Source organism: Natator depressus, chromosome 1, assembly GCF_965152275.1.
Source record: "Natator depressus isolate rNatDep1 chromosome 1, rNatDep2.hap1, whole genome shotgun sequence".
Classification (NCBI taxonomy): domain Eukaryota; kingdom Metazoa; phylum Chordata; order Testudines; family Cheloniidae; genus Natator; species Natator depressus.
In genome coordinates, this window is record NC_134234.1 from 293,654,646 (window position 1) to 293,678,099 (window position 23,454).

At 42.3% G+C, this 23,454-nt stretch overlaps 2 protein-coding genes and 1 pseudogene across 6 annotated transcripts in view; 1 reads left to right on the plus strand and 2 right to left on the minus strand.

The window, feature by feature from the left end:
• Nucleotides 1-5,113, minus strand: part of PPHLN1 (periphilin 1) — a 141,899-nt gene extending 136,786 nt beyond the window's left edge. For 2 of the 4 annotated variants that reach the window (XM_074942189.1, XM_074942186.1), the window contains exon 1: nucleotides 5,005-5,113. The gene's annotated coding sequence lies outside the window, so the exon portion shown is untranslated. The remainder of the gene's footprint in view (nucleotides 1-5,004) is intronic. The other 2 variants (XM_074942188.1, XM_074942187.1) reach the window with 2 other exon arrangements.
• Nucleotides 1,014-7,255, minus strand: LOC141990161 (histone H4-like; annotated as a pseudogene).
• Nucleotides 5,148-21,584, plus strand: ZCRB1 (zinc finger CCHC-type and RNA binding motif containing 1). Of its 2 annotated transcripts, XM_074942190.1 has the most exons (8): nucleotides 5,148-5,300; nucleotides 13,873-13,960; nucleotides 14,157-14,185; nucleotides 16,865-16,976; nucleotides 17,061-17,168; nucleotides 19,053-19,165; nucleotides 19,270-19,345; nucleotides 20,735-21,583. In XM_074942190.1, the coding sequence occupies exons 2-8, from the start codon at nucleotides 13,877-13,879 to the stop codon at nucleotides 20,864-20,866; spliced, it is 654 nt and encodes a 217-aa protein (XP_074798291.1). In that variant the 5' UTR covers nucleotides 5,148-5,300; nucleotides 13,873-13,876; the 3' UTR covers nucleotides 20,867-21,583. The 2 variants fall into 2 exon arrangements, with proteins under 2 accessions (XP_074798291.1, XP_074798292.1); XM_074942191.1 differs by lacking the exon at nucleotides 13,873-13,960 and having other exon boundaries at nucleotides 5,175-5,300; nucleotides 20,735-21,584.
• Nucleotides 21,585-23,454: the final 1,870 nt, after the last annotated feature.

The following is a 23,454-nucleotide window of genomic DNA, read 5'->3' on the forward strand; positions in this document are numbered from 1 at the left end:
TACAAAGTGGGTACAGTAACTAAGTATGTGAAAGAAGCCTGGGATATGTCTGTCTCCTCCCTCATAACATATACAACCCCACCCCATCACTGCCAGTTCACCTTCCCCTTCCTATCCCATATAGCCACTAGCACTTTAGAAGCCAGGGGTGTACAAAAAAAAACATTAATAGAATCTGTAAACTTCAAGAAAAGTGCTTTTTAGGAGGGGGGTTTGTTTGTTTTTTTGGGGGGAGGGAGAGAGCTGTATCTCAGGAACCTTGTGCTCAAATGACTCGAAATTTGGATCACTAAACCTATCCCGCTCCCCCAATGAGACATATCAAATTTCCAAGGCAACCTGTACCCTTATACAGAATTTAGAGCACTAAGAAAAATCCTCTTTTAAACAGAAAAAACTTCCTAATCTTAACATAGCAGACCTGGTGCTCCACTACAATACTGTACGATATTAATCATCAGTAAGGCTACAATTTTGTCACAGAGTTAGCAGAAGTCACTAGTAATCTCAGTGGGTATTTCCATCCTTACCCCCCAGTGCTTGGGAAACATGTGACGTGCATCAAGTATGCCTGTTCTCAACTGCCCAGCCTCAGCTGTGTGGTTCTGATGCAAATGACCCTAAATCTGGATCACTAATATTACCCTCCTCCCTCGTGAGTAAGGCTACAAATCTGTCACGGACGACACAGATTCCATGATTTTACAAGACTTCCATGACTTCTTGAAAACTCCAATAATTCAGCCCCAGGCAGCGGGGCTGGGGCTTCTGCTTCACTAAATCCATGATTTATCATTCATTACCCATGTCCTGTCTGTGAATATTAATAAAAATACCTGTGCCAAAACCATAGCCTTACCCATGAGGCACATCAAATTTCAAGGCAATCCAAGTAACAGTACAGATTTTAGAGCACCCAGAAGAGTCAAGCTTTAAACAGAAAGTTGGACTTAACCTTAACTATAAGTTCTGTTTTCTTTGTTTTATTGACACTGTTTATTTTAGTCTCCATATCAATACAGAGTACAACCATGGCACTTTAGAGCATAGACCACATTCACGGCAGTGACAGACTTCAGCTTGGCATGCACCGTGTATGTGGCAGCATCTTGGATCACATTCTCAAAAAATACCTTCAGGACCACCACCACCCGAGTCTCTTCGTATATGAAGCCCAAGATGCACTTTACACCTCCACAATGAGCCAAGTGGCGAACAGCTGGCTTCATAATGCCCTAAATGTTATTGCTCAGTACCTTTCCATGGCACTCGGCAACTCCTTTTCCAAGCCCCTTGCCTCTTTGGCCACACCCAAATACGTCCACTAAGTTTACAGACAAAGCGTTAACTACAGCAGTTCAGTATAATATTGGCAAGTTCAGTATAATATTGCAAGCTGTCAGTCAAGTCAAAGATTCTCTGAGTCTTACATGAAAGTGATCCAAAAGCAAAACAGACAGAATTTCTGAGAACATTTTATGAAAGATAAAAGAAAAAGCAAAACTTGGTGATACCACAATACCCAGCATTTTCAGAATGGTCAGCGATACCATCTGACTTTGTTTTACTGTTTTACATCATGATCCATAGGACTTGCCATATTGGATCAGATCCACGGCAATCTAGTCCACTATTCTCTCTCTGACTGACAATGGTCAGCACCAGAAGAAAGAAAAATCAGTCACCAAGAAATACCACAGAAATACCACAGTAGGAAGATGTGGGGTAATCTGCCCCATCAAAGGTTTTTATCCTCATCTCTAATAGTTTGAGATTGGCTTATACCCAGAAGCCTGAGGTTTTATACCCCTTCCAATTTATAACAACTCTTGATATTCTTGTTATCCATATAAAAGTCTAACTCCTCTTTGAATCTTGCTAAATACTAAGGGTATGTCTACACTGGCAGAGCTACATCGCTGGCAGCTACAGTTCTGCTCAGAGAGCACTGAAGGGAAACCGCTGTAGTGTGTTCATACTGTCAGCTGCTTGCGCAATAGTGTTCACATTTGCGGCACCTGTAGCGATATTCAGAGCAGTGCACTCTGGGAAGCTATCCCACAGAGCATCTCTTCCTCTTCTGCCACTAAGAGTTGTGGGAAGGCGGAGGGGGCCGCAGGGCATCCTGGGTCCTGTCCCAATGCCCCATGATGCATTGCTTTGCACCCCAGCAACCTCTGTGCTTCAGTCCGCATTTGGTGCCATCTTTCAATGGTTTGTGTACTGCGTGCTCTGCTCTGCCTCCTCGGTCTGCAGGAATGGATCCCGCCCTGTTGACCAATATGCTGCTCGCTCTCACTAACACATCACAAAAAAGTGGCAGTGGAGTTATTCCTTAAACTACATATGCAAGAGCAGTTCAACATTGATCTCGCCATGCGTAGTAGCTACGACACGAGATTGCTTGTTGCATTCACGGAGGTGACCAACCACAGTGTAATGCCACTTATGGGCTCGGGAAACAAGCACTGAGTGGTGGGATCGTCATGCACATGTGGGATGAGTAGCAGTGGCTGCAGAACTTTCGCATGAGGAAAGCCACATTCATGGGACTGTGTGATGAGCTCGGCCCAGCCCTGAGGTGCAAGGACACAAGAATGAGAGCTGCACTGTCGCTGGAGAACCGCGTGGTGATTGCACTGTGGAAGCTGGCTACTTCAGACTGCTACTGATTAGTTGCTAACCAGTTCAGAGTGGGAAAGTCGACTGTTGGACTCATGTTGACGGAAGTGTGCAGGGCCATTAATCGCATCCTGCTCCAAAAGACTGTGACTCTGGGCAATGTATGTGACATTGTGGATGGCTTTGCACAAATGGGTTTCCCTAACTGCAGAGGGGCAATAGATGGCACACACCTTCCAATTCTGCCACCAGACCACCTAGCCACTGAGTACATTAATCGGAAGGGATATTTCTCAATGGTTCTCCAGGCGCTTGTGGATCACCCTGGGTGTTTCACAGACATTAACACAGGCTGGTCCGGAAAGGTGCATGAGACACACATCTTTTGAAACATTGGCCTGTTCAGGAAGCTGCAAGCAAGGACTTTCTTCATGGACCAAAAGATCACTGCAGGGGAAGCTGATATGCCCATCATTATCCTGGGAGACCCTGCCTACCCTTAATGCTGTGGTTTATGAAGCCATACACAGGGCACCCTGACAGCAGCAAGGAGTGGTTCAACAACAGGCTGAGCAAGTGCAGAATGACTGTTGAGTGTGCTTTTAGCCATTTAAAAGCCGGCTGGCGCTGCCTCTGTGATTTAACAGATTTGTTAAAAAGTCCTGATCCTACAGTGCACCCAACATGGAAACGCACTAAAAGAGTATGTGCAGGGGTATGAGTGCCCAGAGAAGTTTGTGGGTTTGGAGCCTTAGCTTCATCCTTATTCATTTTTAGTTATGACTTAACTTGGAAAAAGTCATCTACACAAAGCCTGCTAAGGGTGAAGGTATATAACCAATAACCATGACAAAGGGAGCTGAAAATCTCGATACCTCTTTTGTCACATATCAGTTTTACATTCTTTTAGTTTACTAGTCAGAGATTACAAGGCCAGAAGGGACCATGGTAACCATCTTGTCCAGTGGTCCCCAAACATTGTACCTCGCCCCACCCATTACCCATGTCTGCACTTCTCATTCCTGGAGCCAGGGCCCCATTGTTACTCCAAGGCCTCAATACAGCTCAAAATTCTTTGCAAGTTCTCCCCAACCTGGCAAAGGTCCAGCCTCCTCTCACCCTTCTCTCTACAAAGCTCCAGTTCTTTTGCATTTTTCAAATATTACTCAACAGCTCTTTAAGACAAAGAAATATCATTCATTTTACATATAGAAGTATGTAACACAGAAAAATCAAGGACAAAATTTGTGTCCACCTCCAAAAATTGTAGTTTAAGTGATCTGCACATAGGATGCCTGACGGCAGGCCAGAGCTAGAAGCCAGTTGTTCTGGGCCCCAGTCTGCTGCCTTAACCACAGATTAGCTATTTTTCCTTCATGCAACATCCTTTCACATTCACTAATTTCATCGTATTTAATTATTTGCTAGACATATTAATGTGTATGTCCCACAGCACATTGCAGAGATGACTTTCTGATGGATTTTAGAAAGAATGTAAATTCAGTTTAAAACAAGACTTAGCTGCAGTATTAGATAAGACAAGAAATGCCATCACTTAGTTCCATAATTAGCCCTCCAAAGATCAGCAGCAAAGTTTGAACATGAGACCTTCAGACCACCACAGACCTCTATCACCTGGGGTGCTGGAACAATTTGTATAAAGGGGGTGTAGAGAGCTATTAAACCAATCTGTAAATACTGTATATGACAGAAACCACTTCAAACCACGGGGTACTGCCGCACCCTAGTTCCAGCACCTATGTCTACCATTTGAGCTAGCAAATACTTTGCAAGTGGTTTCCCCCACTGTTTGGTACCAACAGGAAGGCAGCGCTGGGAACACAGGTGCCTGGTCCTCTTTCCAGCTCTGGGGCAGAAGCAGGGGCTAGCGGTTAGAGCAGCGGTTACAGTCTGCCAGGCACCGCGCCTGGGTACCGACGCCTCAGGAGGCAGCGTGGTTACACGAAGGGTCTAACGTATGAGGCCTGGGTTCAGTCTCAGCTCTGCCCAAAGTGACCATCATCCGCCGCAGCCACATTATCCGTGGAACAGGCGTTGGGAGGCGCGGCCGCCCCGGGCTGGGGAGCGCGGTCAAGGGCTGCTGTGGGCCGCACTGACACCCCGGCCGTCAGCAGAGGAAAGGGGAGCTCGTGCGCTCCCGGCTGCCTGCTCGGCGTGCTGCGAGCAAGCGGCTGCCGCGCTCCAGCCATCACAAGGGCAACGCAGGCTCGTCGGGAGCCGGGGCAGCTCTGGGTCGGAGCGGGGGCTCAAGCGACTGCCGTTCGCCCTGGGGCGTGGGTCCCTCACGGGGCTGTGCACGCGGGACCAGAAAAACCGGAAACTACCCACTCAACCGACCGTAGCACTACCTCGCGCACTTACCCCCCACGCGCCGGCTCGTGGTTTCTCTCCCCTGAAGCGACAGCGGGCCCGGTTCGTGGTCCTAGGCCACTTCCGGCGCTTTTCGTGACGTAACCGGCAATACCCGCCTGCCGGCGAGCATTCGCTCGCCCGTTATTGGCTGCAGAATGTGTTTATTTCGTGCGTTCCCGGAAGGGCGCCGCAGGAGGAGTGGGGACGATGAGTTCGCTCTCAGCGCGCCCAGCAAGAGGAGGAAGCGGCTAGGAGTAATGTCTTCCCACCCCGCCTGAGCTGCTTCACCGGCAGCTCCGCGTGAGGTGGGTGCGGGGGTTCCGCGCGAGTCCCGCCCCGGGCTGACGGCGGCGTTTTGGTTCGCCCTCGTCTGGCGGAGATGGGGGGGCGGGACTGCATCTCACTCCTACCCTCTCCAAGGGACTTGAATGACTTTTCCCCCCTCACTCCGTCCCCGAGGGGCCAGAGCCGAGGTCCTAGCCCTGCTGGTCAGAGCTCCTGTTGCTAGTGACTTCCAAGGGAACCAGATCGGGCCCCGGGGTTGTAGCGCTGTAACGGTGTAGCCCCGAGCGGTACAGCCCTGCGTTATATCAGCATAACGACGCTTTAGATCGGTGTAGCTAGGAAGGGGAACAAGCAATATTAGTGTAACTCTGTACTGGTGTAACTGTGTCCACGCTAAGGCTCTTACTGGTATGGCTAATTTACTTTGGTTAGGGATTTGGGTTTCCTTATTGAAATAATCACATTGGTAAAACATTCAAGTCCTAAGGGCCTTGAGCCAGGAGAGCAGTTCATTTAAAGGCAGGAACTACAACGTTATGGGTTAGGGTAGGAAATATTCATGCAGCATGTGAGTTTCTGAGGGGATTGTAAAGACTAGAGGATGTTTGGTTTATAGCTCAGACACAGAAAGAAACCCCCTACATCAGGGATGTATCTGCAGTAGGGAAATGTTGAACTTGTAATTCATTTCCTCTGTTGATAGAAGCTGTAGTGCAGAGAGAGCTATGATGCTTTTACCACCCTCAGAGTTAGCCCTTCCCAGAGTGTGGTTAATAACACTGTGGTAACCTGAGACCCATCTGCTATAGTCTCCACTGTGGTAACCTGAGACCCATCTGCTAGAGCTGAGTCCATGGGCAACTAAGGGTTCCTGGCTGTGAAGTGCAAGCAGAAATAGACATCTCCCTATAGTCTGGATTTAGGCACCTGACTGAGGGGGACAGAGCTTCGGATACTTAACTCAGGCTTTGCAGATCCCAGTCTTGTTCCAGAGATTTTCTGGGTGCCTACTAGTTAGGCATTGCAACACCTAAAAGTCCCTTTGTGTATCCGGGCCTTAGATGCTTTGTGCCTGAATTCCCCATCTTTAAAATGGAGATAATAGCATTTTCCTATCTCACATGGATGTTATAAGGATAAATACATTTAAAGACTGTGAGTTGCTCAGATGTTATGGTAATGGGGACCATATAAGTATCTTAGATAGATATGTGTAAATAACTACATCAGGTGCAGAGAGACAAGATGGGTGAGGTAATATCTTTTATTGGACCAACTTCTGTTGGTGAGAGAGACAACTAACTCAGTTTCCCAGATCTGAAGAAGAGCTCTGTAAGCTCAAAAGCTTGTCTCTCTCACCGACAGAAGTTGGTCCAATAAAAGATATTACCTCACCCACCTTCTCTCTCTAATATCCTGGGACCAACGTGGCTAAAACAATGCTGCATACATCAGGTGCAACATTCCAGGTTCAGTTTTGATGATTTGGTGGAGATCCAAGCTATGGCTGAATACATTCTCATGGTATACTGTAGACGCACCTGCCAACATCGGGGATGCACTTCCACAAGGGGGCTTTGACACAAGCCCGTCACAAGTACACTGGGGGAAGATGGCATCAGCAGGGCATTTGCAGCTGAGAGTAGAACAGATGCTTTAACCCTGGTGCTGAGCACTGTTATTTATTCATGTTGCTCAAAAGCAAGAGCAAACGATTGTCCCAAAGACTACCTCGTCCCACTGGGATGAGACGGAGAAGCAATAATGCAAACCTTTTCCTGATCTACCAGTACTGGCTTCACACTGTGCAACTTGAGCCATTGAGTCTTGCTTGATAACTTCCTTCACCTCGGTTAGCTAAGCACAACTGCCCCCCTGCATCTTCACTGCCTGTGTTAGCCATCATTTTCAGGGTTCTCGGTGGACATGTCCACCTTGCATAATGTCCAAAGCGATGTTTTGGACCAGCCTTCATCGCTGATGGCATAGTTCCAACGAGCAATCTCCTACTTCAGATGTTACACCCCTCCACCATCATGGGGTACAGGTCAGACTCTGTGGGGAGCTCAATGATAAGCGCACCCATAATCAGCTGAAGCGAAAGTTCAATGCCCTGGCATTTCGCGATCACGAGGCATATTATAGCCAACTGGTGGATGATGATGAACTTGGCTTAGCCAGGGAGACTTAAAGCCAGCATTCCATACGATCCACAGTCTCAGCCGTCAAGAGTTAGTTGTGAATGTCATCTTGAACAACAGCCAAGGCCATCAATGTAAATCAGATGACGATATCCTCTCACGCTGGCTTGAACGTTATTACAGCACCCTGAACCACCCTCCAGATGCTGCTTGCTCAGAGCTGGATGATTTGGCAGCCACTGTGATATAAGACCCAGACACTTGTACTGACGCACCAACATTGGATGAAGTGAAGCGTGCCATCTGCAAACTGAAAAACAGATGCACAGCCAGTGCTGATGGCATTCCCCCAGATCTGCTAAAAATGCACTATTGACCCAGTAGCGGAATTATTTCACCTGGTGTGGAGAACTGAAACCTTGCCAACTGCCTTGGAAGGACAGTATTGTGATCTCACTTTATAAGGGCAAGGGACTGTGCAGTGAATGTAAGAGCTACATGCTGATCACCTTTTTGTCTGTGCCAGGGAAGGTGTTTGCACATGTTCTACTGGTGCATTTGGAGCCCCTGCTACATCGGAAGTGTTGCCCCGAACTGTTAGGCTTTATGAGGAACAGGTTCACATTAGATGCTGTTTTGGCCCTCTGCTTGTTGTCAAAGATACAGCACGTGCAGGGGATTCTTGAACTCGTGATGTATGTCGATCTTAAGGCTGCATTTGATTCAGCTGACCGAATCACACTACTGAAGGCTTTAAAGGGCAGAGGTGCCCTAACCACTCTGCTGGACTTGATTAGCGAGCTGCATAAAGGAACCACTGCTCATATACATCTTGGGAATTAGATATTGGCATCTTTTAAATCAGTATCTGGTGTCAGGCAGGGCTGTGTCCTGGCCCTGCACACTTGGCAGGCAATGAATTTCATGATGCAGTGTTCCATCAAATCCATAGCCATTAAGACAGGTGATCTTTCACTCTTAGATAGTAGTGGGCAACCTGCATCCCATGGGCTGCAAGACAGTTTTGTTTACATTGACCTTCTGCAGGCATGGCCACCCGCAGCTCCCATTGGCCAGGAACGGCGAACCACAGCCTCTGGGAGCTGCAGGCGGCCATGCCTGCGGACGGTCAATGTAAACAAACTGTCTCACAGCCCACCAGCATATTAACCTGATGGGCCACAGGTTTCCCACCACTGCTCTTAGACCTTGACTATGTGGATGATGATGTTCTTCTAGTACAGAGCCCTGTCAGGTTTCGCAAGGCACTCCAGCAAATGGAGGAGGCGTTGGCTAAGGATGGCCTCCATGTTAAGTGGTCAAAGACAAATCTGCAAAATCTAGGGTCAAATCCACCCACGACCCCACTCTCTTTGAATAATGACTGTTGAAGCACTTCCTAGCTTTTGCTATTTGGGTTCTATACTCATCAGTTCCTCCAGCTCTCACATGGAGATTCTCCTCTGGATGGGCACTGCAGTGTCTGTCCTGGGTCACTTACAACAAATACGGAATCAACATCATCTCAGCACAACAACCAAGTTCAGGATCTGTTTGAACTGTTTCCTCACCATACGGTTGCGAAACATGGACTCTATGCTGCTCAGACTGGGCAAAGCTGGGGGCTTTGCCAATGTTGTATATTTGGCATAAAGTAGAATGGCTTTATCTGTAATGCAAATGTTTATCGTTGCTCCTATCTACAGACTCCTGGGGCCATTGTCTACAGATGGTGTCTTACACTTTTCTGACATGTTGCGAGAATGCCACTAGACATTCCAATGAATGCCGTTTTCTAGGATAAAATTCCACTAACCGAGGAATGGAGGCAGCCCAGAGGCAGACCCCCTATTATGTGGGTGCATCAAGTCTGTTCCGACATTAGACTCTCGGCCCATCAAGCTCTTGTGACTGCACAGGAACGGACCAAATGGCATACGATCACTGCTGCCGATGGTTTGGCTAAGCATTGAAGAAGAAGATATACTGGGTGCAGACAGATCCAGAAGGCAGGATGGTTGATGGTATCACAAAGCAAATAAAATACAGAAGGGGAATCAAGGCAGAAGAACTCGTATCCAAAATTGGTTGGCCTGAACATAGATTAGTTCAGCAGTGAATGTGGGTTGTTTAAACGGGTCATAGGCCAAGTGTAAAAAAGTTAGGTTGTGACTCAACAAATCAGTCAAACCTTGACCTTATTATTCTGCATCTCAGTAAGGCTTTATCCCTAACTTGAAAAAGTCAAACTTATACTGAAAGACATTTTCAAATTTTGCTTCTAAGTCACAAAAGGTAATAGCAAATTCAAGCTCTTGCAGATGCCTTGGAGGCATCCGTGAACTATTTTGGTGGTATCTACAATGTATCCTGGGACAGAGTACTGAACTCAGTGAATTAAATTTAGCGTTTGGCTGTCACCCATTTGAAGTATATTGCAAAAAACTGAGTTAGGCCTAATATTAAGGAGATCAGCCATAGGCACATTTGTGTGCACATTGTATTTCACAATTGACTCCACTGGTGGAAGTCTCTCTCTTTGAGAAGGGCCTCTTCTAATTTGAGGTTTTGCAAAAACTAGAAGGTGCAATCCTGGAAGGCACAGTAATGAAAGACAATTCTGTCCCTGATGTCCAAAAGCTAATCCTTCAGGGATGAGAAATATGAAAGGGTTGATGTCACAGAGTGAGTGTCTGTTAAAGGAAGTTGGGCTTAGCCCCACCTGTGACTAATCATCAGTCTCCCAGCTCAGGCTGAGACAAGTGTTCAGATGATAACTTGATCATCACCTGCTCCTCGTAAAAGCCAGCAGGTAGCTCAGTTGAGCTTGAGAGCTGCAGGGAACAGGTAGGTTCTTGGAGGAGAAAGAGCCTAGTTCGTGTGATTCTCCGGCAGATAGACTGCAGAGTGTTATCTTGAAAGGAGTAGATTAGCACCTGCAGAAGACCCCAGGTCACGGGGAAAGGATGTGATTGATATGTTGAACTTGTGTTAAATAGTTTTATTATGGAAAAAATAAAACTGATTACCTGAAGAAAAAAAGAGATTGGAGTCCTAATCAAGATCTAGGCTAGTGGTCTTCTGTATGAGAAGGTCTAAACTGCTAGCCAGGTGGACATAAACCATAATAATACTTGGGTGTTAAAATTTTTACTTAGCTTTGAAATAAATTTGAATATTAGCTCTGACTGTCTTAGAGTGGTGGTGGGAGTGGCATTTTAGTTTTTAGTAAAGCAAGAACAAAACTAACCATATAAGCCCAAATGAACCAGGCACACTTGAAACCAGAGGAAAAACCCCAAAGGCCCTGGCACACTCCTCCTAAACAGCAAAAGGCTGAGAAATACCTTTGGACAGCAACAAAATTTAATGTACTTGGAAAAAGTGAGAACAGAACCCAAAATCTGGGACAGCTGAGTTTTGTTGGATGGCTATGTTTGAAGTCCTAGCTGCCCGTAGACAAGACATTTGAAAAAGATTTTCTAGCTTGCTATTGCTAAAAATATTGTGTTCTATAACATGCAGTTGTGTCCTTAGTGTGAAATCTATAACAATTGCCTATGAATAATTAGTACACTAAGACAAGAAAAAAGTAACATACATAGATTGTTGCACAGGTTCTGCACCCCAAGCTTGCCAAGTGGTTGTCGCCCAATCAAGCTGTCTAATGTTTGTCAGCCTGCAGACCATTCATTGTTCTGTTCACTAAAATGAGACCTGCTGGGGGGAGTCACAAGTTGTAGGAGAGTTTAGCTTATGGTTTTCTCTCCATCCATGGAACAAACTTTACACATTCTTCTCCCTGCCCCCCATATGGCAGAGATACATAATGCAAAATCAGGATAGCTTTTAACATTTCCTTTGAATACAGCACTTTGTGTCTGGATAACCACACTTATGGCCATCTATTTGGAAGGCATGGTGCCAGGTCAAATTGGTTAGTCTGGACTTAGGACATTTAATGCCAGGCAACAAGGAAGTATAGGATTATGTGGGCAGCCTACATAGCACCACAAGTAACATCTGTCCTTCATTGTGAACCTCTTCTGTGTTATTATTTGCATAACCTTTGTCACCTCATATACTTGTGCCAAAAGAAATACAGTCCCTATACAGGGAAGGGAAGGAAAGGAAAACTCAAAGCTCAGTCAGTAGCTGCCACCCATACAGGTTGCATTGCAGCAAGCACGTAGGAAATGAAGGGAAAAGCACTTGGGAAATCATGTGTTATCGGAATTTACTCTCTACAAGTTGTTGAAGCAGAGTGCTAGAAAATATCCATAAAAAGAAAAGGAGTACTTGTGGCACCTTAGAGACTAACCAATTTATTAGAGCATAAGCTTTCGTGAGCTACAGCTCACTTCATCGGATACAGACTAACATGGCTGCTACTCTGAAACCAGAAAATATCCAGGGTTTCATTATGGTGTGGCAATAGTCATTCCTTAGGTAAGGGTGAAACTAGCCTCCCTTTATAAATCTGTCTTTATTTTTTAAGATGTTCTCCTGGCAACATCTGCAAAAAAAAACCAATCTCCCTTAAATATCACTAATTGTATCTCATCCCAGGGTAGATATTTGCTGGGAAATTCTGAGCGAAAAATCAGAAAAAGTAAGTTTTTTTTCAAAATTTGTCATTGATTTTTTTAAATTTTTTCTCCATAAATCTTTTTGACTTGTATTTCATTGACCTACAAACTCCATTTTTTTTAAATTGTCCTGGGGAAGTCGTTGATTTATAATAAATGCTACAATAAGGTAGACAAGAAAGGAATTAACTGGGGTTTCATTAGAGAAGGTTTATGGCACAGGAAGGCTGGGAGAGGAGGGCCTGAGGCAGGCATGCCAAACCCACCAAAAAAAAAAAAAATGCAGAAATTGGACTTGTATTTGGCTTAATTGGCTTGTGAGTTGTTTGTTGGCTAGTTTTTGTTTGTTACTTTTAACTTGTTTTTTGGGTTTTTTTTTAGTAGGCTCCTGGCGGGGGGAAACGACAAGCAGGAGCAAGGAGGGGAGAGAGTCGGGCTGCACAGTGGGCTCACCACAGTCCCAGACTGCATGCCGGGGGGGGATCTAGTCACATAGAGTGTTAGGGTTCTTAGGGATTGGCTTGTTTTGGCCTTGTTTTGAAATGGGATTAGCTTGATTTTTATCTTATTGTGAAAGTTGGGGTGCTTATTTACCGTGTGAAAGTTGGCAACTATGGCCTGAGGGGAACAGGGAAGTGTTCTCCCCCTCTCTTTCCCCCCCCCCCCCCAGCCAAAGAAGCAAGGAGGAACGAGGAAACTGTCCGTTTATCTTGCTCTAGTGTTTAAAGGACACTTTGTTAATTAAGGACAGTTTGCCATTTTGGTATTCTGTATTTACTATTTTGTTCTGGATTTTGAATCAAGCTAAGACTGTACAATGAGCCAGAAACAAGAAATGTTCTATGCAGAGTTGTGTGCCCCTTAAATGTCAGGATGGAGTGATTTGGTTGGTTTTTTTCCCCCCTTTTCCTGTTATCTACAACTACAACCTGGCCCACGCTCACACAGAGAGCTGTTTCCACATGTGCATATGCAGTTTTAAAAATAATTTATATTTTATAAACAACATAAAAATATAAATATGGTTGAGGGCAGAGAGAGAGGGAAAGGAATGGTAGGAGTGGTGATTGACCAAGAGAGATGGGACAGGACTGGGTTGCAAGAAGCTGTGCTACCTAGTCTCCTACCTCCAGAGCCTCCTGTGTGGAGAAGGGAGTGTATGTAGGAGAGATGCAGATCCTTAAAGAAAGGGGGGAAAGGAAAATACTGAGTTCCAGGGAGATGTAGATGCAGGGATATAGGGGTGTCAGTTACAAGGAAATGAGAGAAAAACATAACTGTTTGTTTGGTACTATAAATAACTGTGCTAATTTTTAAAGTTAATGAATTATTGTTTTTTTCCCAATTATTAAGGTATTGGCTTGAAGAGGTTTGTTGTTTATCTTATCAGTATGGATGTCTAATGTTGAACTCGGTTGACCTACATTTTGCATCCAGAGAGGCAAATCATCCAGTCCTTATTCAAACAATACTTTTATTAACTTCAGGACATGACCAAAATGTCTAATGATAAATGGAATAGTACCTGTTCTATTTTAGCATGAAAGCTGAATTTATTTCACAAGTCATTCAAGGTTCATTTTAGTAATGCATAGCTTGTGCCAATTTTACTGAGTTTGTCCTGTCCTAGTTAATTTGTAAGTCATGAGCAGTAATACTGTTTTGATTTTTCCTTTACACTGTGGAACGTGAAAGTGAACATTGATTTAATGTAAAACTGTGTAGGGAAATCGAAGCCACATTACTACCCACAGTTTTAACATATGACTGTCCAATATATATTTGGAACAGCTCATCTTTTTATTTAAATTGAGATCACTTTATTGAACACAACTAGTTAATTTCTCTCTCTCCATTCCCAGAAAAATGAGTGGTGGGTTAGCACCAAGTAAAAGCACAGTTTATGTGTCCAACTTGCCCTTCTCTCTGACCAACAATGACTTATACAGGGTAAGCACATCTACTTGTAAAAGAAGTTTCATTATTTAGATTAATATAAATAATTATGTAGTTAATATAAATGCATTACGTAAAATGCATCATCTGTGCCATGTATATTTTAAACATTTGTGAACTATGTCATTTTGTTACAGTGTTTGATTTAACAACAGACTGCTAAACCTATATATTATGCTCTTTGTTTCAGATTTTTTCCAAGTATGGGAAAGTTGTTAAGTAAGTATAAACATGGTCTGGCATGTTGTTTTTCTTCAAGTTTGTGTCCAATGTTTAGTGCTTTTTCTTCCTCTATGTACTTTATGCACTTAAAATTTATTTTAAGAATGAAGTAGGGAACTGTATTGAATTTTTTTCCATATTTAATACAGGGTAAGTTTAATTGCCCTCTTGTAACAGTTGGGAGTTTCTTGCAGTCACACTCATGATATAAGTATACATCAGAGACTGATAGTGCTCTGAAAGTCAGTTCTCTGGAGCAAGCAGGATATTGTTATGTACTAGGATGCTTCTCACTGAAGTGCTTTAAATAAGACTTTTCTTTTACTAACCTTCCTCCTCACAAGTGTGGACATAAGACAGTGCATTGTACAGTACGTGCATCCGTAAACTATGAGTGGTAGAAACAAATGCTGCAGTAAGTTGTGAGATACTGGATCTTGAAAATCACATCACTCTGATTGCTATAAATTCTCACTCCTTTCTCTTCTCCATCATCAAATTTCCAGACTGTCATGATTTTTTGCAGCAGTTGTAATATCTCAAGAATTCTTAGAGCTAGAACCAATACTATCAAAAAGCTTGGAATTGTGCTTTCAAATGACAGAGTAACAGCTTGTAAAAAAGTAGCTGCTCAAAGTATTTTAGAGGTGAAGTGTTTGGGGGTGTGGAAAATCAGGATAGGAATAACAACATGAGTGCAGGGTCCAATAGTTTACCACATGTCGTGGCTAGAAACGCACTATATGACTTTAGACATTTTAAAAAAGAGTAGACACTTCTCAGTACTAGCCCTGGGCCAGTGATCAGGCATTTGAAAATGAGATTGATCTCACTAGGATCATAGCAAAATGCAGCCAGCTGGTATTAGCTCTTAGTCTCAAAATAGACTCTGAGGCATTGAAGAAAGAGAGTTGTAGCTTCAAGTCTCCAGCCCCTTATCAGGAAGATAAACTTACCAATACTTTAAAATGTAAACCATAATAAAATACATTTTCAGTATACCCTCACAATCAGTAGGAAATTTCCATCAAACCACAGGCAGTAGAAAAAATAACTTCTAATTTATTAGAAGTTAGTGGGAAACCTTAACTGGGTATGCTTAGTATAAAAAGGAGCCCATTTCTTTCTTTCTCAAAATGGAGGCTCCTGCTTCATCTCAGGACATAAGGAAACACTGAACTGACTCTCTTTGTCACTTGAAGATTATAAAGTCCCAAGCAGTCCTTTTTCCTTAGGAAAAAAATTAGAAAAATTAAAGGGGTGAAAATGGTACAGACTGAACCAGGGACAAAATAGGTAAGAAGCCCAGTGGAGCATGCGCTGGCTGCTTCTCCTATTTGTATCTTTCTGATCAACACCAAAATGACTGATCTGACATGTGGGGGCCTTAAGTTGGAAGCTCACCATTCAGAAATGGGTTCCACAAACTGTTAAGCCCAGATAGTAATTAGTCTTCAAGCTTTATTATTCAATGTGATTCAATTCACTCTTTATAATGCAATTTTTAATACCACAAGAGTGCTTTTCATTGTCAGGCCCAGTCAGAGAAAATCTGTGTGCTTTTTATATCTGCTATTAGAAGCACATCCACATTTTATCTCTACCTCTTCTTAAAAAGTGTGTGTTTGTTTTGCTGCTCACTGCTATGTTTCCTCTAAGCTGCGCGGCTGCCCAAGAGTCAATCAAGTGCCATGCACATCTGGCAACGTGTGTTCAAGTGCCCCTCCCCCACTGTTCTGCAGCTGCATTGTTCCTGCCATCTGCCTTGGAGCCCCTGGCCAGCTGCTCCTGGGACCCTCCTGCTCCCTGTGCAGAGCAAAGGAGAGGGGAGGGCACTGATGTCAGGGCATCCTCTTCCCCCCTGCCCATGTACCCCATCTCCGCAGAATGTGGGATGGGGGACAAGGCTCAGGAGCAGGACAGCTGCTGGCAGCTGCTGCGGTCTGAACGAGCTTTCTGGTGAGGGCCTCTCTGCTTAAAGAGACAGCTCACGGTCTATCATACACTTCCCCAGCAGCCAGCACACAGACACTGTCTCTGTGTCTCACACATACAAGTATGTGTACACACACACGGACACACACTCTGTCTCTGAATCACATACACTGTCACACATGCACACGCAGTCTCAGTCTCTCTCTCTCTTTCTCTCACAGACACACGCACGCACTCTGTGTCTCTCTCTCACACACACATCCCAACACATACTTGTGGTGGTGTTGTTACTTCTTGGTACTTCCTGCAATGCACATATATTCTCGGTAATTTTATTCTTTCGAAGTGCTGTTGTTTAAATTTCTTCACTGGTCTATGCATTTCATAATTTTATTTGTCTCTTTTCCCTAAATTTAATTTTTTGAGTAGTGAGTTCTAAAATGCCTAACCTGTCCTAGCTGGAGTAATTATCCCTCTGGTAACTTTTTTAAAAATATATATTATATCTAGGTTTTTTTGTTTCTATTGGTGGTGCACATCTGCACATTACCTCGATATTGGTGCAAATAACAAAATTCATTCTACACATGGATGGAAAAAATTACAGGGAACATTGGCTCACTGTGTAACTAACAATTATATTTAATATAAAGCTGAGACTTGTGGGTATTTATAAGTAATGAAAAATGGCTTGATAAGATTTTTCCCCTATCGGTAACTTTGTTATATGTTTATTTTCAGAGTTACTATTATGAAGGACAAAGACACCAGGAAGAGTAAAGGAGTTGCATTTATTTTGTTTTTGGATAAAGAATCGGCACAAAACTGCTCTCGGGCGCTTAACAACAAACAAGTAAGCTACAGAAAAATGCCATAGCAAAATAGGGAGAGTTCAGATTTCTCAATATGGACTCAGGTTTTTTTCCTTTTGGTTTAGTTATTTGGAAGAGTGATAAAAGCAAGTATTGCTATTGACAATGGAAGAGCAGCGGAATTCATCCGTAGACGTAACTACTTCGATAAATCTAAATGTTATGAATGTGGGGTGAGTAAATTACACGATGGATCTAATATAAATGTTTCCATCTTTGTTCTTGGTTTATGTTGTCACTAGTCTTGCCCCACATACATCACATCATTCCCTGTGGTAGCATCATGAAGCTCACATCCATATTTTCTCCACTTCAGCAATGGTTCTAGCCTGGACTTCTCTGGGTATTTGGGCCTTCCAGAAATATGACTACCTGGTAACTATAAACATATGTGCTGATGTGCAATCAGCACTGTAATATTATAATCAATACATCTAATGCTGTATTACAAACAAAAGTATCTATTTTTTGTTTCATAACAACTGTGCTTTCTTCTACACCTCTGAAACTTCTTGATGCATTTGGAGAGGATAAATGTAAATTATACGAACCAGCCTGTGTAGCCTTTATTTTAAACTGAATTAATTGATAGTTCTGTGGTAAATTACAGTGAGACCAGCTCCTGTTGCTACGGTTTAAAGATAAATAGGGTGGAGATTTGGAGGCTCTAAGAACACACAAAGAATGAGGACAGTAACCACAAACACAGTTACAAGTAAAAATTATAAGATTTACGCAGTCTGAGAGAGTACATGCACTGGGCCAATGCCATATCCATACTCACATACGCAAAGATTCCATAGAGTATGGTAGATCTCTCAACAGATGGTCATCGAGACAGGGGTGGTTCCTGCTCGGGTCGTCCCAATGAAGTCTTCCTTGGGTCTTCCCTTGGGGTCTTCCCAGCCGTACCCAACTAGAGAACCTCTTTTATATTGTTGTTCTGACCACACCTAACACTTTATGCATATGAATGAAGGTTTCAACTCTCTTTTCTTTATCTGTATTTCCACATACCATGAATATTGGGGTGCACTGTTTTTCATAGGTTGTCTTACTTCATTTTTTTTCTCATTAGCATCTATGCACAATGTTTCCTGCAGTCAAAGCAGGACATCCCATGATGTTATAATCAGGCATCTTGCAGTCTATACAGCTACATTATAACATATTGCCCGTAACATCACTTATTGGCCCATTCTTTCCAGCCATCTTGTAACCTTACTGGCATAGGGTTATTCTTAGGTTACTCACTCATGTCAAGCATTCAGTAGCCTACAGCCTAGTATGGCTAAGCTAAACTCTTACAGGCCTCAGCCTATAGGCTTTGCATTCGAGCCATGCTTTACTTATGTACCTCCTACACACTCATCACTCCTAAATACTCATCAAGCATATACTTTTATAATTCTACAATTTAAATCTATTTAGCACACTGATTATGTATGAAATAGCCTATGAGTTGACCATAACACCAAATAACACAATGATAAATGGATGATAAAATGAACTAATTGGATACAAGCATGTGAGGGAGAGGATAATTTTTTTTATGTATAACACCTATTTTCTATGGATTTAATTACATCTAAGTACTTCAGATTAAGCTAAGATTTTAAAAACTGAGTTTTGGATCATATTAATAATAGTTAATTAAATACCCATTCTTACCATCTTAAAACCAGAAATGTCATTGCTATCATGATTCTCTGACCTCAAATACTGAGTACCATGTATGATCTTGAGTGTAGGTTACTCGTAAAAGCTGAATACACTGTGAATACACAGCCAAATAAAAATTTGTTGTTTTTTCTTTATAGTTGATTTCGAAGCATAACTTGTGGCTAGCGTACAATATCACTGCTAACTTTTCCCATTTCCAGGGTGAATCTGCAAGGAAGAATTTATTTTATTTGCATTCTACATACCAGTGCAAAATTCCTCTTCTTTTATTAAAACTGCTGCCATTTTGAATTGTGTAATGTTAATTTTCCTAAGGATATACTTAGTGCCATGTTTTTAATTCTTCTATTTACCTATGTTTCTTTTTCTCTAAGGAAACAGGACACTTAAGTTATGCTTGTCCTAAAAATATGCTAGGAGAGCGTGAGCCTCCAAAAAAGAAAGAAAAGAAGAAAAGGAAGAAAATAGTTGAACCGGAAGAAGAAGTGTATGGGCACCTACATTTAAATATCAACACTCTTTACTCTTATTGTACTGTCTTTTTAGAATGAAGTGCATCTATTTTATATTTTTACTTTTTATACTATTTAGTGAGGAAGAGGAAGAAAGTGAAGATGAGGGTGAAGATCCTGCCCTGGATAGCCTCAGCCAGGCCATAGCTTTTCAGGTACTAAATTGAATTACGCTATGTATCTTTGTTTCTAAATAATTTTTAAAGCAACTTCAAATAAAAATTACAAGCATCTAGACTATATAATATACAGCAAAGAACTCTGTATCTATTCTGCAACCCTCCTTTCTGTGGTATTCTGGAAAGTCATCCTCACCATTTTCTAATCTGTCCAAAACATGGTGAACATTGTCTTTTTTTAATGCTGCAACCATGTTTAGCCCTTCCTAAAATCACTCCACTAGTTTGCTGTTGCCACCCATGTCAGATCCAGACTCCTCATTCTTACCTTCAGGGTTCTTCACAACTTTAGCTGTCTATCTCGATGTAGTCACTTCTGCTCCCCCAACCCCTCTTGACTCCAGACATCATATTTGCTTAGCTCAATCTGGATGCCTCTTAAGAAGCCCTTTTTCAAGACTCACTTATCAGTGTAACTTTATAGGATTTTAAAAAATCTAATCTATCATGACGCACAGACTAGATTCGCAGACTTTTTTTATTTAAGTTTATTCTGCTGTGAGGTTTAGTTCCATTATAGAGCTTGCATTGAAATTTGGATCTGTGTTCAGATTAAAAAATTCAGACACAAGTTCAGGGAGGTTCAGCCCTGTAATTATTAATTATTACGGTAATTCATAGATCTTAAGACCAGAAGTGACCATTAGATCATCTAGTCTGAAGTACATAAAATCCGCACCCGCCACCCACCTCCCCAAAAAAAGCCCCAGGAGGAGGAAATAGCAGTCGAGAATGTAAACACCAAAAAGTCAGTAAATACTTCAGTACTCATGTGAGGTATGTATAATAATTGGGATGAGGGACTGGTCCCGCTAAAATCAGAACCAGCAAAACCTTCAGCCTTTACTTGAACAAAAGAACTTTTATTTTGGGAATGGACTGGTTTGTTCGTTCTTTCAGTGACAAAATCTCAGTTCCTTCTTGTTTCCAAGGCTTCTCTACTAATGTCAACCTACAATACAAAATATACTTGGCTTCAGAGCTCGCATGTTCTAGGGTTTCCAACGTATACTGTAGTCTTAAGGGTCATCTATGTTTGCAAGTAGGTCAGTTCCTTACAGTGGTTGTTGGCAGTGGGTCTTCCTGCACTGGTGCTGAAGACTGTTTACTCACTAGCATACAAGGGACAACATTGTTTTCAGTGTCATTTCAGAATTCATTCTGCTTTAGGTAATCAGTCCATTTCAGAATGCTAATGAGCCCTAAAATTATTTTTATTTAATTGTTATTCCAAAAGAGTCTCATGCAACTACTACTTGGTGTAATATTTAACGTGTGTGTATTACTGCATTTAATGGATTGCATAGTACCTATTACTTTTATCAAAATAATAGCTATATTTTCCATTTTTAAATTGCATTGTAGCAAGCCAAAATTGAAGAAGAGCAGCAAAGATGGAAACAGACTGCAGGGGAACCTTCAACGTCTGACGATTCGAGAAGACCACGGATTAAAAAAAGTGCATATTTCAGTGATGAGGAAGAATTTAGTGACTGATTTATATATACATATATATGAGAGAGAGAGTGTACATTTGTACAGTATTACAGAGCTGTCTGGAATATAGCTTTGTTTTAGAGCTAAATAAAGTTGCTGCTAAAACTTATGCTATTATAAATTAAACAAAAATACTAATTTCTCATAATATTTCTAATACAATGTCTGATTTCAGATATCATGTTTCTGAATTTTTAATTTGAGTTTAGCATCCTGTGTTAGACCTGGATCCTTCAGCATGTAACACTGAGGCCTTAATGTGAAATTTCAGCCCTGGGTAGAGGCTTGTGCACCACTTACGTTCTGTTTAAGGCCTATTTGCAAGTGGAGCTTCAGTGATGTATAGGCCTTGCTTTGGCCCCTCCTCCTGGGGCTGAATTTCACCCTTAGTGACCATTATTCTAAAGTGTAGGGTGTTATAATAGGATAACTGCAAAATAGAATCTAAATTGCCAACTGCTACGTTATAACTTTAGTCAGTGTTTGTGAAACAATTTAGCAAGTTGCTGTTATTCAAGAGGAACATTAAAAGGCTTTATTCTGTTTTTGTTCTGGATCTATGTACAGTTTTAGTAATTAATTATTGCTTGTCATAAACCTATCACTGAAAATACAAACTTTCTGGGAATCACAAAAGTTAAGTGAGATATGGTGTTTATGAATGTTTACTGAAAATCTCCATGAGCATTTTTTTAAGATTGCTGGAAATTTTATTGGTGTTGCATTAGAGGAATACATGTATTTTTAATGAATATGCTTTCTTTTTTAAATAAATATTTGAAGACTCTCCGTGGGATGAGGGCTTGCTGCTGCACTGTTGCTCAAGTGTAGAGACATAATATGACTTAATTACTAATTGTTTACAATGTCAGATCAAGGCTAGGTAACAGTACATGTGTTTCATGCTGGCAGTTCTCTATCTTGGTATTTATATTGTCCTCATCATTATGATCCCAGAATGCTGCTAATATATAGTGCTTTTTTAGAGCTTTATGTTCAAAGCACTTTACAAACACTAAGTAACTTTTACAATATAACTGGGAGGGAGGTAAGTATTATCCCCAATTTACAGATGTGGAAACTGAATAGAGAGAGCAAGTCCTTTGCCAAAGGCTACAAAGCAAGCCAGTGACAGAGCTTGAATTAGAAATTGGGACTTCTGTCTTGCTGCTGTAATTCCTTCAGACTACATTGCCTTGATGGTATTTCATTAGTGAAAATTCTTCCCAGTTTAGTATGATGTCACTGCACTATGTATATTTTCTAGTAAATATACAGACCAAATTGATTGGCACCTTTTTAAGAATCAAAATATACTGGTTCATAAAGTGTACTGAGGGTTCAGCAAGCTTGTTTTGTCACACAACCCTAGTGACTTTTGCAGTAAGCTTGTACACTCACATGTGATCTCCCCTCCACCCCCATTCAGTTGATGACTTTGGATTCAGACACTTAGTTGAAATGTACCTGCAGGAGATGATCAATCTGGAAAGAATTTCTGTCTCTGTCCACACACATCAGCTGCCCCTTCAACATCACCAGGATTTCTGTCATCCATTTTTAACAGTTTTGCAAAAATATAGCTTTCATTCTTACATGCCTGGAGAAGAGACCAACTGACCAGTGCGGCTCCTGCTATGCCTGAGGACTGTCCCCGACAAACTGGAAGAAGAGAACTCTTTAGAAGGCTGCAGAAGACAAATATGGACCTCCCTGGGCAGAGATCCTTCTTTAATTAAAATTTAAGATTGAAATTTTAAAGCTCAAATATGTATTTTTAACTATCTCTTTTCTGGTGCTATTTTGAATTGCGCTAAGAGATAAAGTAATAAGTTTGCTGGCTTCCCCTCTTCCCACCTGCACAAAGGTTTAGAAAATGGCAGTGACAGGAGAAAGTAAAAGAGGAAATCATAGAATCATAGAATATCAGGGTTGGAAGGGACCTCAGAAGGTCACCTAGTCCAACCCCCTGCTCAAAGCAGGACCAATCCAAAACTAAATCATCCCAGCCAGAGTTTTGTCAAGCCTGACCTTAAAAACTTCAAAGGAAGGAGAGTCCACCACCTCCCTAGGTAACGCATTCCAGTGCTTCACCACCCTCCTAGTGAAAAAGGTTTTCCTAATATCCAACCTAAACCTCCCCAACTGAAACTTGAGACCATTACTCCTCGTTCTGTCATCTGCTACCACTGAGAACAGTCTAGATCCATCCTCTTTGGAACCCCCTTTCAGGTAGTTGAAAGCAGCTATCAAATCCCCCCTCATTCTTCTCTTCCGCAGACTAAACAATCCCAGTTTCCCTCAGCCTCTCCTCATAAGTCATGTGTTCCAGGCCCCTAATCATTTTTGTTGCCCTCTGCTGGACGTTTTCTAATTTTTCCACATCCTTCTTGTAGTGTGGGGCCCAAAACTGGACACACTACTCTAGATGAGGCCTCACCAATGTCAAATAGAGGGGAAAGATCACGTCCCTCGATCTTCTGGCAATGCCCCTACTTATACAACCCAAAATGCCATTGGTCTTCTTGGCAACAGGGGCACACTGTTGACTCATATCCAGCTTCTCATCCACTGTAACCCCTAGGTCC